This window comes from Gossypium arboreum, chromosome 12 (assembly GCF_025698485.1).
Source record: "Gossypium arboreum isolate Shixiya-1 chromosome 12, ASM2569848v2, whole genome shotgun sequence".
Taxonomy (NCBI): domain Eukaryota; kingdom Viridiplantae; phylum Streptophyta; class Magnoliopsida; order Malvales; family Malvaceae; genus Gossypium; species Gossypium arboreum.
Window position 1 is genome coordinate 109,047,099 of NC_069081.1, and position 14,964 is coordinate 109,062,062.

Consider the following 14,964-nt stretch of genomic DNA (forward strand, 5'->3'; position numbering starts at 1 on the left):
CTTCGACAAGTCCAACCCTAAATTTATAAATTATGAGAATTATTGTTTGTGTTTAAATTTAATTATAAATTATTAATATTAATTTGAAAGAACAAAACTTTCAAACTGACCGACCGAGACAAGGAAATAAAAATTGTCCTCTATTATTTATATGTTTTTACTAAAGAATTATATCTCACATGTAAAAGTTATCTGTAAGAATGTTTTTGCAGTAATAAGACAACGATGCTTAATTAAAATAACATTTTACAAATCTTTAAAATATATATAGATGAAGATGATCATGTGATGATGACCACATTTCTTCTTTCTATTATTATTATTATTATTATTATTATTATTATTATTAAGGTAAATGGTACTTAAATAGTGTAAAATACATTTTACTTGATTTCAAGAATGTGCATTTATACTTTTGAAGAAAATCGCTTAAATATATTTACTAACTAAATTTTAAATAAAATAAAATATATATCATTATTGTTTATTTAGTATATTCGCATCTTTTTTAATTATAAATTAATGAAAATTTAATTATATATGATAGTATATGGGTATTGTTGTCAATGTAAGAAGTATTTATGAGTTGAGAAGAACATTGTTAAAAAAATAATGATATAATCGAATCTATAATGAGAATATTAAAAAATTATATTTTAATTTAGTTATATGTCAAATTTTGAGATAAATTCATTAAATTCTTTCATGTAAAATTAACTAATTACCATTAGTTAAAAGGTTTTAATAAAAATAATTAAAATACAAAATATCTCAAAGTTAATATTTTAATTAAATATTTAACATATATTTATAAAAAACATTAAACAAAAACAAAAATTAAAAGAGAAGATAAAATATAGAGTCTATATAAATTTATTTTGGTATAAAATATGAATATTATAATTATTTAAATGTATTTTTATAATTGTAATTGTGGTCATACGTGTAATTGATACATGCATATATAATATAAAATTTATGTAACTAAATTTATTAAAATTAATATTATTTAAATTTAGAAGATCAATCAAATGAGATCTATAATTTCTAAATTGAAATATCTACATACACATGAAAAAACTCTCATATCATACAAACATTGACTCTTATCGAAAACTACAAAAATTGTGGAAGAAATTCATAACTAAAATTTTCACTAATAAAAATATTAAATAATTTTTCCTTAAGCCAAAATTGGAAATGATTACACCCAAAGCCGACATTTTAGTTATTTAGATTAAGTGCGCAACTTGTAATTCGGTGGAAGGGACATTTTTTTTGTCAAAAGAGGGAAAAGGGCGTCCCTCTTTCTTCTTATTGGAGGATGGACTTTCACTTTTATTTCATTTTCCCAACCTCGTGAATCAAAAAAAATTAAACTTTACAACAAATCTAGAGACTTATTGACCTCCAAAAAAATCTGGTGACTTTATTATATAATAATTAATTAGAATCAAATATATGATTATAAAAAAAATAAAGAAAATACATAAAGACCGCTGTTCCAGATTTGGTGAACTATTGTTCCTAGTATAAGTCAAGATTTGGTTAAGGCATTACTTCAACTTAAAACCAACTAAACTTCTTCAACACTAAGGAATCTTAAAAAATACCATTAAAAAGCTTCCTTCTTGTTCCACATTTATGTATTAATTTATTTTTAGTGAATTATGAGAGAGTAAAATTTTAACAATAACCTAATTTAAATTTAAACCATACTTAAGGCGATGAACATCATACCAATACGAGGTTCACATTTATATATTAATTAATTGAGTTTTAAGTGATAAATTTTTATATTATATATTTTTTAATTAATTAATTTTACATAATCTGGTCTGCCCCACATCTACTCCCACTATATTAAGTGCTTAAAAGGCTTGCAGGTGAACTAAAAAAATGTAAGAACAAATTACTGCTTTATATTTGCAAGTGTGGTTATTGTTTTGGACAAGAATCTTACTCCTTTTAACATGAATTTTGAGCCTAACCGACAAATATGAGTCCCCACCTATTCCACCAAACATGTTTATCTTGTCTATCAGAACAAAAGAAACAACACCACTAGCCTAAGCCTAAACAGATCCGAGCATTCTGTTTTGGCTAAACCAAGACTATAGCTTGTTCCATACTGTTGGTGGGTCTGTTTGTTTCCAAAGATAACCTCACTGCATTTTCTCTGTTTGCTTTTTTCCAATGGATGTTTTCTAGCTTCTTTTCTTTTGGAGGTTAGTTAGCTTCTTTTCTGGGTTTTTATTTCTAATTGGGGTTCTTTTGTATAGCTCTGCCATTGTTTATGCCTATGGAATGTGTTCTTTGTTTTGTTTTTCTTTTCAATGGGTTGCTTTTAATGTTGTTGAAATTTGAAACTTAGATTGCTTTTCTGGATCTGCGACTTCTTTTATTTCTTGTTCCATTCTTCAGGCATATATGTTTGATTATGTGTTAAGGAATGATACATTGAGACCTGATATATGTATATGTATGTATTATTCACCTCATTACCTTTGCAAGGATTAAAGATTGTTGATTTTGATATTGGAAATATAAATTCTCAAAGTCGGAATTTGCAGTCAAATAGGTAGAACGAACAGCTGACCAAGGTCTTAAAGAATGATTTCTTACAAGTTATTAATAACCTGGAAAGACAGGTGATAAACTGTGTAGTTTAGGACAACTTGCTGTCTGAAACTTGGAAGTTTTCGCCTTTTTTGTTGTTCAAAATTTACTTTTGATTTCACTCATTTCATACAGAATGCCACCATAGATGTTCAGTTTCTGATGCAATCTTATATCGTTGATTCGTAGTTAACATAATAGTTAATACAGTACGGTGGAAGTGAGTGAGGCCCTTACAATTGATTTACAGAATGGAACTGTGCTTCGGTTGGTTCTTACTTGTGGCTTCGATTCCTGCGATTTTTGCTCAAGATATTAGTCATGGATCGATTGTAGTTGATGGAACTATGACTGTTGCTCAAACTGATGATAACTTCGTCTGTGCTACGATCGACTGGTGGCCTCATGATAAGTGTAATTACGACCAGTGTCCATGGCACTATACATCTGTAATGAATCTGGTGAGGCTTAAGAAGAACTATCTTTTTTCATAATAATAAATGATTTTTCTTTGAATTTTGTCAATTCACTTCTCAAGAAATCGAAACACTTATTGTAAGAGTTCAATCTGTTGGTTTGTTTCTAACAGAACTTGTCTCATCCTTTCCTTGCCAAAGCTATCCAAGGTTTGTATTTCTTCATCAGTAATGATACAGCTTTATCTAATGTTTCTCGGGCTTAGGTGTGAGTGTCAGATTCGGTTACGTGTCTGGCACTGGCATGTTCAATCTTTCTTTGAGTTATTTCATGTATTTGGAGGGTCATATCTCCATACCTCTGTCCGGATATGTGTCGGACATAAGGACTTGAATGAAGAGTCGAAGTGATGTTTTTATCAGTACGTTGTTGAATTTTTACTTCCCGAAGCATGATACTACTCTATGTTCCTCACTTTGTTAGCTTTCAACCGTTTGAGGATAAGAGTTGGAGGCTCTTTGCAAGATCAAGTGTTGTATGATGTCGGGAATTTAAAGTCCCCTTGTCATCCATTCCAAAAGATGAAAGACGGATTGTTTGGATTTTCAAAGGGATGCTTACACATGGAGAGGTGGGATGAGCTGAACCGTTTCTTCAAAGAAACAGGGTAAGATTCTCGCATTTCAATACTGTTATCCCTCTTCTCCAAAAGGAAACATGTTTCAGCTTGCCGAAACAGGCTTATATTGGTTGAGTTCGATTAGCTAAGGCTTGCAATGTTTTCCAAGTTTTTGATGGATTCGATACTCACTTGAATCTCACACTCGCAGAGCAATGGTGACATTCGGCCTGAATGCTCTCCATGGGAGACATAAAATAAAGAGGAGCCTTTGGGGAGGGGATTGGGACTCTAGCAATGCGCAAGATTTTATGAAGTACACCGTTTCAAAGGGATACCAGATAGATTCATGGGAATTCGGTAGAGAATCAAAGACAAAGCGCTTTACAATTATATATCCGTACTTTCTTTCTCTTCTCGCCTCTAATGTTTGTCATTGTTGTTTTAGGTAATGAGTTGAGCGGAAATGGTATTGGTGCACATGTTCATGCCGACCAGTATGGAAAAGACTTGGTCAACCTAAGGAGAATCATAAATGAGTTATATAAAGGCTCGCAATCTAAACCATCACTCGTAGCTCCTGGAGGATTCTATGATGAAGAGTGGTTTGTCAAGCTTCTTCAGACCTCGGGCTTCGGTGTAATCGATGTCATGAGCCATCATATGTACAATTTGGGTGCAGGTGTGTTCGGATATACCAAAGTGTTTGAATGCATGGATGCATTCCTATTTGATCCAGCCTACGTTTAATGCTTAATCCCAGTTTTTATTTCAGGTGTTGATCCGAAACTCGTTAGTAAAATATTGAATCCAGACCACTTAAATAAGGCAGCATACACATTCGGTAATCTTACACACATCATCCGGAGGCACGGTCCTTGGACTTCTGCATGGGTTGGAGAGTCCGGTGGGGCTTATAACAGCGGTGGTGCTCACGTGTCCAATACATTCGTCAACAGCTTCTGGTAATCATACTTTCTCAGCTGATTTAAATCCGTACAAAACATCAAGTTTTAACGCTAATATATTGTTATGTATGAATACTCCAATTTTCCTTTCTCTTGTACATGACATCAGGTACTTAGATCAGCTCGGAATGGCATCGAAATACCATACTAAAGTATATTGTAGGCAAACACTAATTGGTGGCAACTACGGTCTTCTCAATGCGACAACATTTGTTCCGAATCCTGATTATTACAGGCAAGAACTAGAGATTTAATTTTCTTTATCTGCGTTTTGCTTGTCTATCATTTAAATGTTTGATCAAATTGAAAGATGTCGAAAACTTTTTTGTTTATGACCGTGCCGAACTTGTATGGAGATTCCTTACACCTTTTGTTTTAATGGTCTTAAACAGTGGACTTCTATGGCATCGGTTAATGGGTAAAGTGGTTCTAAATGTAGAAAGCCATGCTTCGCCCTTTCTTCGATCTTATGCCCATTGTTCGAAAGGAAGAGTAAGTCAGAAATTTTGCTTTTATACCACTTATTCTTTAAATTGTTTTGCATTAATTCCATGAAACCATTATTTGAAGATGAAAATATAAGACTGTTTCATTGATTATGATCTCGGCATCATGTTGCAGACTGGTGTAACTTTACTCGTGATCAACTTGAGCAATCAGACGAATTTCATAATGAATGCTCAAAATAGCATCAATCTGAAGTTGGCTGCGAATGAACAAAACATTAGCAGGGACAGCTTCACACATAGTCTTAAGAAAACATTCTCCTGGGTCGGAACCAAAGCTTCCGACGATGCTCTACTCCGAGAAGAGTATCATTTAACACCAAAAGACGGATACCTTAGAAGTCGAACTATGGTTCTAAATGGCATCCCTTTAGAACTTACAAGCACCGGAGACATCCCATCACTAAACCCCGTCCGTGTTAACGTGAAGTCTCCAATAACCATCTCGCCTTTGTCAATTGCATTCATAGTATTCCCCAACTTCGAAGCTCCAGCTTGCGGGTAATTTTCCTTTTTATTTATTTATAAAATATCTTACTCTAACATTAATGTCCGACACATATTCAAATATGAATATGAGGTATGATCGCTAAATGTATGAACATACCTATGTGGGGCATGTATTAGTATTCAATATCGCCCAGAGTCCGGCTTACAATAATGGAGGGTTGATTTTTTTTTTTTCACAAGAAGGGTTGAATGTGATAATAGCAGAATTATTAGTTTTCTGAGCAATTGTAATTATCACTAGTTTCTGCAATAATGTTATCGATAATAAGCACAACTGTATAAATCATTGTTATTTACTGTATTGTACTGTAAAATTATATTATATGAAATTGTATGATGTTTTTACCATAGTATTTTGAGTGTTTTTTATCTTATTTAAATGGTAAGTTGTATATATATATATATGATACAATTACTGTTTATTGATGTAATATTCTAGAATAAGTTCTATGCATGCCAACATGTACCTTATTCTATACTTAATATATGTTTATGCGGTACCATGCGCGCGCGGTCTCACGTGTGACCTCGCAAGGAAGTGTAAGTACCCCTTCTACGAACACTTAACACCATGCAAGCTTGGTATACAAGCTTAACATGCGGATGGTATAAAATTCGATCCAGATCCATTAATTGCGAGTTGCGAGTCGATAATAATAAGTATTATAACAAGCCTGTAAGAAATTTGAGCTAAATTTTAAAATTTGAATTTTTGCTTGACCTCAATCAATATTTACAATTAAAGGCAAGAGTTTGATATGATATAAAAATAAAACAACTTTAAACTTTTCTTTTTACTGTTTGAACTTCATTTATTTTCGATTTTGAATTGATTTTTTAGATCCGTGAACTGTTTGTATCAAATATTATGATAACCTGAAAAATTTCAGAGCCAATTAATTTTTTTTATTACTAAAAGAATGATAATTTTTTCATTAATTTTCTTGGTTACAAAATAATAGCTACAAAAATTGAAAATTTCATGAATATAAAACGTGGTATTAGATCATTCTCCAACTTTAATTCCAGATTTGAGCTGTTTTTCCTTAAAAACACCACATACAAAGACAATAAAGAACTGAGTTCATATCTACAGTACAAATATTACTGAGTTTGGATAACTAGAAATCCATGGCCATGAGGTTTGATAGTAATAAGGCTTGTGTTCTTGACAGTTTTTTAACTAAACCAAGAAATCTGCGTCCGAAAGTTCAAGGACCTTGTGTGCACCAATGGGGTTTACGCCAGACCGGAATGCGTTTCCTTCAATATACCTGAATTTGAAATTTAAAAAAAGTTAGATATTCATTTCATTTTTCACCTTAAACGTGTATCCGAAAGTCACCATTTTCCTTGAAAATTAAGAGGATGAAGGGGAACTCACAGTTCTTTCAAGAAAGGATGCTTGTAGAATGCATTGGGAATCCGGCCTGAGAATTGGTTATGATCCAAATACCTGTTGATTGTTGAAGTCCAAGAATAGAAGTTAAACATCGCAACAATTGCAATCATGCAAATAAAAACCATCCATTCGCGACCACCATTTTTCCGTAAGATTTCATCGCAATGATCACAAGAAGAACATTTCCAGAAAGAAAGGAGACTCAGTAAGAAAATAATACAGATATCCAAATGAACCTCGAGTTGAATGTGACAAAATCTTACAAATATGTCAATTTAGGAATATGGGCAAGTGCTGTTGGTATTGCTCCAGACATCTTGTTGTATGAAAGGTACCTGTAACAAGTACAAAAAAGTTTTAAGGGACTCCAAAGCTGTAAAAGAAGAAGAATTTCATGATATTACATTACTCAGACTTGGATGTCAAGTCTCGGATATGGATATATGTCTAAGTCTAAATGTGTTTAACACAAATGTTGGACATGGATGCTTCAAGGAAAATTAGGAGTCAGAATACCAAGCATGGTACTGATTGCTTATATACATAAATACACATAGACATATATATGTTACTGGAACTTACAATATCTCCAAATTTGTCAAATTTGCCAGCTGAGCAGGAATTCCTCCAGTCAAATAATTGTTATTCAAATACCTACATTTGCAACCTTAAGAAAAACTGTGCATTTGATCTAATATGGCAAAACATAAATCATTTCATAAAACATTCAAATATTGAAATATAACTTACAAATTACGTAGAACTGGAAAGCCTCCTTCAATACGAATAAGCTCCCTAATGGTACCGACCAAATGATTATTACCGACATCCCTGACAAAACAAAAAATACCATTTAGCGCAATAATTATTAAAAAATCATCAGAGTGGTACAGAAAACGGTAGAGAGAATATTACAAGTGCCGAAGATTTTGTAAAGTGCCCAACTCTGCTGGAACTCGACCAGTGAAACGGTTTTCTTGAAGGTAGAGATAGCGAAGCTCGGGTAGATTTGCAAGCTCCCTTGGAATCTCACCCTTAAAATTGTTAAAGCTCAACGACCTGAAGAAATTTTGACTTAAATATTAAAGAACCTCCGACATGCATGTACAAACACATTCAACTATAAAAGATAGATGTCAGTGATTATAAAAAGGATACTCACAGATGGGTTAGTCTTTTCAGCTCACCGATCTCAGGAGGAAGGACATCTTGGAGTTTATTCCACCTCAAATTTCTGGCAGTTCATCAAAACATATTATCAGATTAAAGACTACAAAATTTCGATTTTACCTAAAATTTTATTTGTTGTTCTTTCATTAAAGACGAATTGCATTTCTAAATATTGGTCCAAAATCTAGATATCAGAACATGGTTAATATCCAATTATGACGCTTGAATGAACTGATGGGTGTAACATAGCATGCTATCCTAGCCGGCATATTAAGTATATTTTGGAGCAACCACTTCAGTAACAACAATGACCTCAAAATAACAACTGCTTCACTTACGGGAAAATACAGCATATAACAGTTTTGAAGAAAAACAAGACATAGGAAAAGAAAACATACAACATTCTAAGTCGTCTAAGGCGTCCAATTTGGGGAGGAATTGGGCCCGTAAGCTTGTTGTTATGGAGATCCCTGCCATATTAGCAAAGTCGAGAAGGAAGAAAGACTTCCAGTTAGAACTCTCAAGTAAAATCCAGAGGCTAAAACATCTAAATGGTGACCCCCATGCTTATGACTAGTTCGTATATGTAAATTACCTTTTTCTTGTTGAGAACCAAGACTGACCACATTAAAATACTAGATGGCAAATTGTTTCATCACTACTTCAGGTGATTGTAATTTATGTAAACAATTAAAAGCATAGAATGCAAGTGAGAATGTATAAAACTATAAATTACAGACGTGAACTTATACAGATAAGCAAATCCACTTTAAGTTGTAGTAACGCAATGGATGCCAGTGAAATGGTCTTGGACAATATCAGAGAGGCAAACAGAAGAAACCGAGCTTGCATCAAGCTTTCAAGCTATTGACCCAATGTTTTTTCTCCATTTTTTTTTCCACACCTTACAACAACAAAGAAGTGAACAGGTTGCGTATTCACTCATACACATTTACTGCTTTAAAATGCCAAATTCATCTGCATGGTCTACAGACCAAGAACAGGAAATGGAACTCCAAAAACTCAAGTAAATGCAATATTCTAACTAGCAGAGGACTCCAAGAGAACTTGTGGAGACTATATTGTAAATTGAAAGATTTGGTTTACAGGGGATTATATCGCTATTTTGAAGCATGGATTAAAAAATAAACAACAAAGAAAAGGTTTTATGAACCTTATGAAAACAAATATTTTAGCTTATTAGAGAAGAAAGAGAGAACTTACAGCCTTGTTAAATCCAACAAATTAGTTACGGCAATAGGAAAAGGACCAACAATTGATACTGCATAGACTTCCCTGTAAGAGAAAACGGTCATAATCACAAGCTAGTGTCAGAGTCAATACAAATCGATAGAACTAGATACAATATTCAGTCAACACAGAACAAAATCACTTGAGTATCTTTGCCCTTGCCCCAAACATAAGTATGTTGGAGTAAAAATGAGAAAGCAAAAAGCATCGGACTTCAATCATAACAGAAAAGAACTCACTTGTGTATCTTCCCGATAAACCAGAAAATAAAGATGAACAGAACAGTTGGAATAAAACATAGAATGAAGCAAAAGGCGTTTGCAATGTTATTAGGTTGCATTCATGAAGCAAAATCCTTCCCTTTCTCTAACAAGAATATTAAGCATTTTATTGAGGACTCCAACTCTACGTTTTTCTTTAAGTACCCATATTAATCACCCATGTCCAACGCCATACCCATACATGGGTATGGGGATATAACCCTCCAAATACATGGAAAAACATAAAATATAATTTCAACATACTCATTTCAGACACATACATGTATCCAACTTTCAGATCCAAAGTCCGAGGAACTTTAAGGCAGCAATGATACTTACAATTCGGTAACAACTCTATAGTCTCCTTGAGTAGAACATGTTACACCAGACCAAGGTGGTAAATCACCATCTCCACAGGGATCATCTCCAATCCATGCATATACCACTCTCCATCCAAGTGATGCTTTAATCTCATTTAAGGCTTTTACTGCAACAAAATACAAACTATTATTCCATTGCTCCGTCACTTATATTTGTTTTATTTACTGTTCTTATGGTGATAACCTTAAAATTCATACTCAACAGTAACAATAAACAATAGAGACATTCCTAAAAACCTCTACTCAAAAGCTTTAACCGTTGTACTTTCCAATTAGAAAACTAAGATTCATAGGTTTTTAACCAAAAAATGAAGTGTCAAAGCCATTAAACCTAGATCAATTTAAGTGCATTTATCACCTACATTGCTCTACAAAAGTTCAAGCTAAATGGATCAAAAGTTAAAATTAGTTGTCAATCTGATTCCAAAAAATATTAAAAAATAAATTAATTAAAGAAGCAAAAATATCACAGATTTAATTCATAAATATGAACACAATTACTGAAAGAACCAACTTACTAAGTACTAAAACATTTTTTTCTTTTTATTACAGTTCAATGAGTATAGTTCAAAGAAAAGCTTTCAGTTCTTTCTTAATCAATTCTTCCAACAGTTTCTCGGAAACCAAACAGAGCAAAAAATAAGAGAAGATCTAGAAGAAAGAAGCAAACCAAAACTTAAACTTACCATCTCTCTTGAGAGTTTTGGAGTTAGCAATGGAGATTGAGAAAGCGAAAATAGAAATCAAAATCAAAGTTAGCGAGTAAAAGGATGCCATTTTTGGAGGTAAATAAACAAAGAGAGATCTCACCCCAAAGAGACCACAACTATATCTTTTCTTATAATTCTTATATATTAAATTGGAAATTCGGCTGAATTTCAATTCACCGTCTTTTCTTCTTCTATTTACACACTAGCTTTTCACTTTTTTATCATTGATATTTTCAGACATGAATTGAAATCCTTAAAAAATGCCAAGTTTTTTAAAAAAAGAAAAAGATGAGAATTTTTAAATTTTAAATGCCAATTATTTTATCTTTGCAATTTTACTTTTGAATAATTCTTTACTGCGTTTTTTTTAAATATAATTTTGAAGTTTTTTCTCAGAAAAATGATTTATGTATTAAAAATTTTAGATTATTGAAAAAAAGGAAAATAATTGATTGTTGAACCTAAACGGTAAAACTAATTTATTTTATATCAATACAGCTTTGTATAAAAAATAAGTAATAAAATATAATTTACGCGTTATTATTCAATTTAAAATTATACTTTTTCCAAAGAAAATTCAAATTTTATTTTCCATAAACAAACCTATCTGCCTCCAAATAGTATATAATTATGGTTAAATTATGTTATAAGTCTATTTATTTTGTTAAATTTAGGTTAATTACAACATTATTATTTTAGTTATATGACCATTAAATAAGTTTTTTATTTTAAAATATCGCGTCAATAATTTTAACAAAAAATTTAATTATATTAAAAATTATATTTAAATTTTAAAATTTAAAAATAAAAAGCTAAATTCATAAGAATAAAAGTATATAAACTAAATTCTCAATTATGAAAAATACAGAGACTTAACTTATATTTATATATTGTTTACCAAAAAGAAAAGAAATCAGGCAAAAAATAAAACATTAAATAAGAAATTCAATATAAAATATATATATTTTTATTTTTATTCGTAAGAATATTTAAGTGATAATATTGAAAACTTCTTATTTTTGTTGTTTATCACCCAATTTCAAATTTTAAATTCAAATTAATAAATTTACTTTTCTCCTTAAAATCCCATCTCCATGGTTAAATTCAATTTTCAAATCTTGATTAAAAAATATTTATGTAATCTACAATCATACGGTTCAGCTTAAATGACTTAATATGAATATTATATATAATTTTTTTAAAATATATATAAAATAAATAGTAGCAGTTCCTCTTGCTTTACGAAAATCGAAAATGAACCTATAATTAAAATTAAAATTTACACAATTTATGAAAATTGAAAAATTAGTTTAATTTAACTTCATATGCAATAATTTAATAAAATTAATTATTTAATAAATTATATGTTTACATGTTTATTAAGAATTGAATTACTTTCTTAGTTTTTAAAATACAAATATTAAATTCTGGCAAGGTAAAACAAAAGGACTAACTTTTCTGTTTTAATAAAATAAAAGATAAAATTCATATCAATAAAATATTGAAGCATGTATTTTTCGTTAGCCGACCAACTTGAGTCAAATAAACTATTTCCATCTTTTCTTAAATCGGTTAATTTTTTTATTATTTAGAAAAAACTTTTCTTAAAAAAAATTTTGATCTAGCTGGCCAAGCCTAAATAGTAGAGGTGTGCATGGGCCGGGTGGCTCGGCCCGAAGGCCAGTCCGAAAATGGGTTTGGACAAAAAAAGCCCATTTAGAAAATAAGCCGGGCCCCAAGTAAGATTTTTTTAGCCTAGGCTCGAATTCGCCCGATTTTAATATTAAATTATTTTTAAATTTTTTATTTTAATTTTAAATAACTTTAGTACTTTGATTTTACTCATTTTGTTGTTTTTAATGTTATTTTGATATTGTAAAATTTTTGTTATTAATATAATTTGGTTCTTAATTTAATTCTAATTTGTTTTAATTTTTCAATTTTAATATAATTATTTTTATTATATTTTTAACTTATGTATTATTTTAAGAATTATTTTAGTCTCATTTTTTATTTATTTTTGTTTTAATATTTGTTTTTATGTTTTTAAATATATTTGATTTATTATATTTTAATTTTTTATTTAATAAAGAAAAAATTAATATAGTTGGGCCGGGCCGGGCTCGGGCCTACTGTTTTTTTCTCGGGCTAGGCTTGGGCAAATTTCTAGGCCCATATTTCTGGCCGGGCTGGGCCCAGGCCTTAAAAACGGGCAAAATTTTTTTATGGGCCCGGCCCGACCCATGCACACCTCTACTAAATAGTAAATTTTACAAAATTAATTATAAATATCAATATAATAATATTATTTTAGTAAAAACATTAGTTTGTTCATTTATATGTTTTTCAAATCGACTTGATCTTGAAATCGATATAAGTTTGTAGGTAAAAGTATCATGGAAGTCTTTGTACTAAAAATCGGATTGCATTTTACCTTTTCTATTTGAAAAATGAAAAAATTAATTCATTTACAGTAGATCAAAGAGTAAGTCGATCATTTTGTCAAAAGTTTCTTCAATTTCTATCGTGAAGTAATGAGGTGATTGACGAAGCAAGGAGGAAACAATTCATGACAGTGCCACGTATATCTCATGCTGAAAAAATATTTAAAAAAAACATAATTTTTTAAATAATTATTTGAAAAACCACGTCGAGGATGAACCTGAACAAATAGTTGTCCAAATTTAAATGAATATATACCACTGATTGTCCAAGTTCATCCTAAATGTAGTTTTACAAACAATTATTAAATTTTATTAAAATCAATAAAAATATAATAATTTATTTAAAATATTAAATTTAGCAAAACTTAATAAAATATTAAAAATTAATCTTAATTTGAAAGAAATAAATAACCAAAGTTTAAATAACCTTACCAAATTCAAAATAATAAAATCTATAATTTTCTTAGTTAGCTATAGTTATATTGATAGTAATTTAAATAACTTGTATCTCAATGATGATAATTAACTTGTAATTCAAATATTTATTGTAATTTTAAATGATTTTATAATTCTTAATATTTTTTATAAATTTTATAATGGTTTGAAAAATTATGTCCAAAATTAACTGGATTATAAAATTTGAACACCATTTATTGATATTCAATTTTGACGTGATTTTATAAATAATTATTAAAAAACTATTTATTTATCTGGGTTAGTGTCTACCATTTTAATAATCTACAAACATAAACGATTAGTCAATGAACTTACTCTAATGATTATTTTGAGAAAACAAAAGAAATTTATTTTTAAGATTTTTTATTTTTAAAATATTTATTGCTTATTTACTCTGTTAACCACATCATCACTCAATGTATAAATAGATAACATTTTTAATAAAATGATCAATTTACTATTTAATTTATTATATAGAGATTAATTTACTTAAAACATAATCTAAATTCAATTATATTTGTACCTAGATTTTTATGGAGGAAAAAAAATCCGGAATCCACAACCGGGTCCGGCCCTTTTTCCCTTAGCCTTGACAAATAAAACGATGCGTAACGTAATTATCGGTCAACATAGAGCGATAGAACAAGGGCAAGGCAAAGATTCTTCCTTTTCCCCTAATACCACTCTTTTTTATCGGAAAACTTTAGAACATTAGAGAGAGAGAAGGCAAATGGCAGCGTCGGGAGTAGCAGGACCGACGAGAACGGAGGTTTTACAGCTTTACCGGTCTCTTCTGCGAGTGGCGCGTCAGTTCAGCGACTACAACATAAGGGAGTACTCAAAACGGCGAACCATTGACGCGTTTCGAGACAACAAGAACCTAACCGACCCTTCCCAGCTCTCCGCCGCTTTCTCCGACGGTAAAGCTCAGCTGGAAGTCGCCAAAAGACAAGCTTTGGTTTATTCACTCTATGCTCCAAAGGTCAAAAGCATAATGGATATTAAGCCTTCTTAGAAAATATTTATCATTACATTTTGACTTGTTCCCTTAGAGAAATAAAAAGGAGTAAACTGCGATTCATTGAGATAAATATTGAATTTTATACTGTATGAAGTGATTTTTGTTATGTATACACTGTTTTGGATAAATGCCATGTAGGGTTTTGTTTGTTTTATACTATATGTGGAATTTTCTTTTTCTTTTTAGGCTTTTTCTTATTGAACTTTATGATTCTTTTAGCTGCTAGATTAG

At 30.7% G+C, this 14,964-nt stretch overlaps 3 protein-coding genes across 5 annotated transcripts; 2 read left to right on the plus strand and 1 right to left on the minus strand.

Annotated features, from left to right (window-relative positions):
- The first annotated feature begins 1,926 nt into the window (after positions 1-1,926).
- Positions 1,927-5,992, plus strand: LOC108476607 (heparanase-like protein 1). Of its 3 annotated transcripts, none has more exons than XM_017778868.2 (10): positions 1,927-2,228; positions 2,830-3,080; positions 3,209-3,245; positions 3,520-3,703; positions 3,867-4,015; positions 4,104-4,337; positions 4,431-4,620; positions 4,733-4,858; positions 5,016-5,115; positions 5,245-5,992. In XM_017778868.2, exons 2-10 carry the CDS (start codon positions 2,871-2,873, stop codon positions 5,632-5,634), a joined length of 1,620 nt encoding a protein of 539 aa, XP_017634357.1. In that variant the 5' UTR covers positions 1,927-2,228; positions 2,830-2,870; the 3' UTR covers positions 5,635-5,992. The 3 variants fall into 3 exon arrangements, with proteins under 3 accessions (XP_017634357.1, XP_017634358.1, XP_017634356.1); XM_017778869.2 differs by having other exon boundaries at positions 2,870-3,080; XM_017778867.2 differs by having other exon boundaries at positions 1,928-2,228; positions 2,809-3,080.
- Positions 5,993-6,617: 625 nt separating this feature from the next.
- LOC108476964 (LRR receptor-like serine/threonine-protein kinase GSO1) lies at positions 6,618-11,071 on the minus strand. The gene is made up of 11 exons (XM_017779351.2): positions 10,789-11,071; positions 10,062-10,209; positions 9,436-9,507; positions 8,610-8,681; positions 8,204-8,275; positions 7,957-8,100; positions 7,792-7,872; positions 7,624-7,695; positions 7,305-7,376; positions 7,024-7,095; positions 6,618-6,913 (listed from the first exon to the last, which is right to left on the minus strand). Exons 1-11 carry the CDS (start codon positions 10,877-10,879, stop codon positions 6,823-6,825), a joined length of 987 nt encoding a protein of 328 aa, XP_017634840.1. The 5' UTR covers positions 10,880-11,071; the 3' UTR covers positions 6,618-6,822.
- Positions 11,072-14,308: 3,237 nt separating this feature from the next.
- LOC108479670 (uncharacterized) lies at positions 14,309-14,892 on the plus strand. Its single transcript, XM_017782392.2, has one exon. The coding sequence runs from the start codon at positions 14,443-14,445 to the stop codon at positions 14,725-14,727; it is 285 nt and encodes a 94-aa protein (XP_017637881.1). The 5' UTR covers positions 14,309-14,442; the 3' UTR covers positions 14,728-14,892.
- Positions 14,893-14,964: the final 72 nt, after the last annotated feature.

What these genes read in the sequence shown, in the direction of transcription:
- LOC108479670 (XM_017782392.2), top strand. Translation starts at nt 14,443, where the DNA reads ATGGCAGCGTCGGGAGTAGCAGGACCGACGAGAACGGAGGTTTTACAG.
- LOC108476607 (XM_017778868.2), top strand. Translation starts at nt 2,871, where the DNA reads ATGGAACTGTGCTTCGGTTGGTTCTTACTTGTGGCTTCGATTCCTGCG. An exon ending in TATGTACAATTTGGGTGCAG is followed by an intron (nt 4,338 to 4,430) that starts GTGTGTTCGGAT and finishes TTTTTATTTCAG; the next exon opens with GTGTTGATCCGAAACTCGTT. An exon ending in CCGAATCCTGATTATTACAG is followed by an intron (nt 4,859 to 5,015) that starts GCAAGAACTAGA and finishes GGTCTTAAACAG; the next exon opens with TGGACTTCTATGGCATCGGT.
- LOC108476964 (XM_017779351.2), bottom strand. Translation starts at nt 10,879, where the DNA reads ATGGCATCCTTTTACTCGCTAACTTTGATTTTGATTTCTATTTTCGCT. An exon ending in TATAGAGTTGTTACCGAATT is followed by an intron (nt 9,508 to 10,061) that starts GTAAGTATCATT and finishes TTTCTCTTACAG; the next exon opens with GGAAGTCTATGCAGTATCAA. An exon ending in CATCCTTTCTTGAAAGAACT is followed by an intron (nt 6,914 to 7,023) that starts GTGAGTTCCCCT and finishes TTTCAAATTCAG; the next exon opens with GTATATTGAAGGAAACGCAT.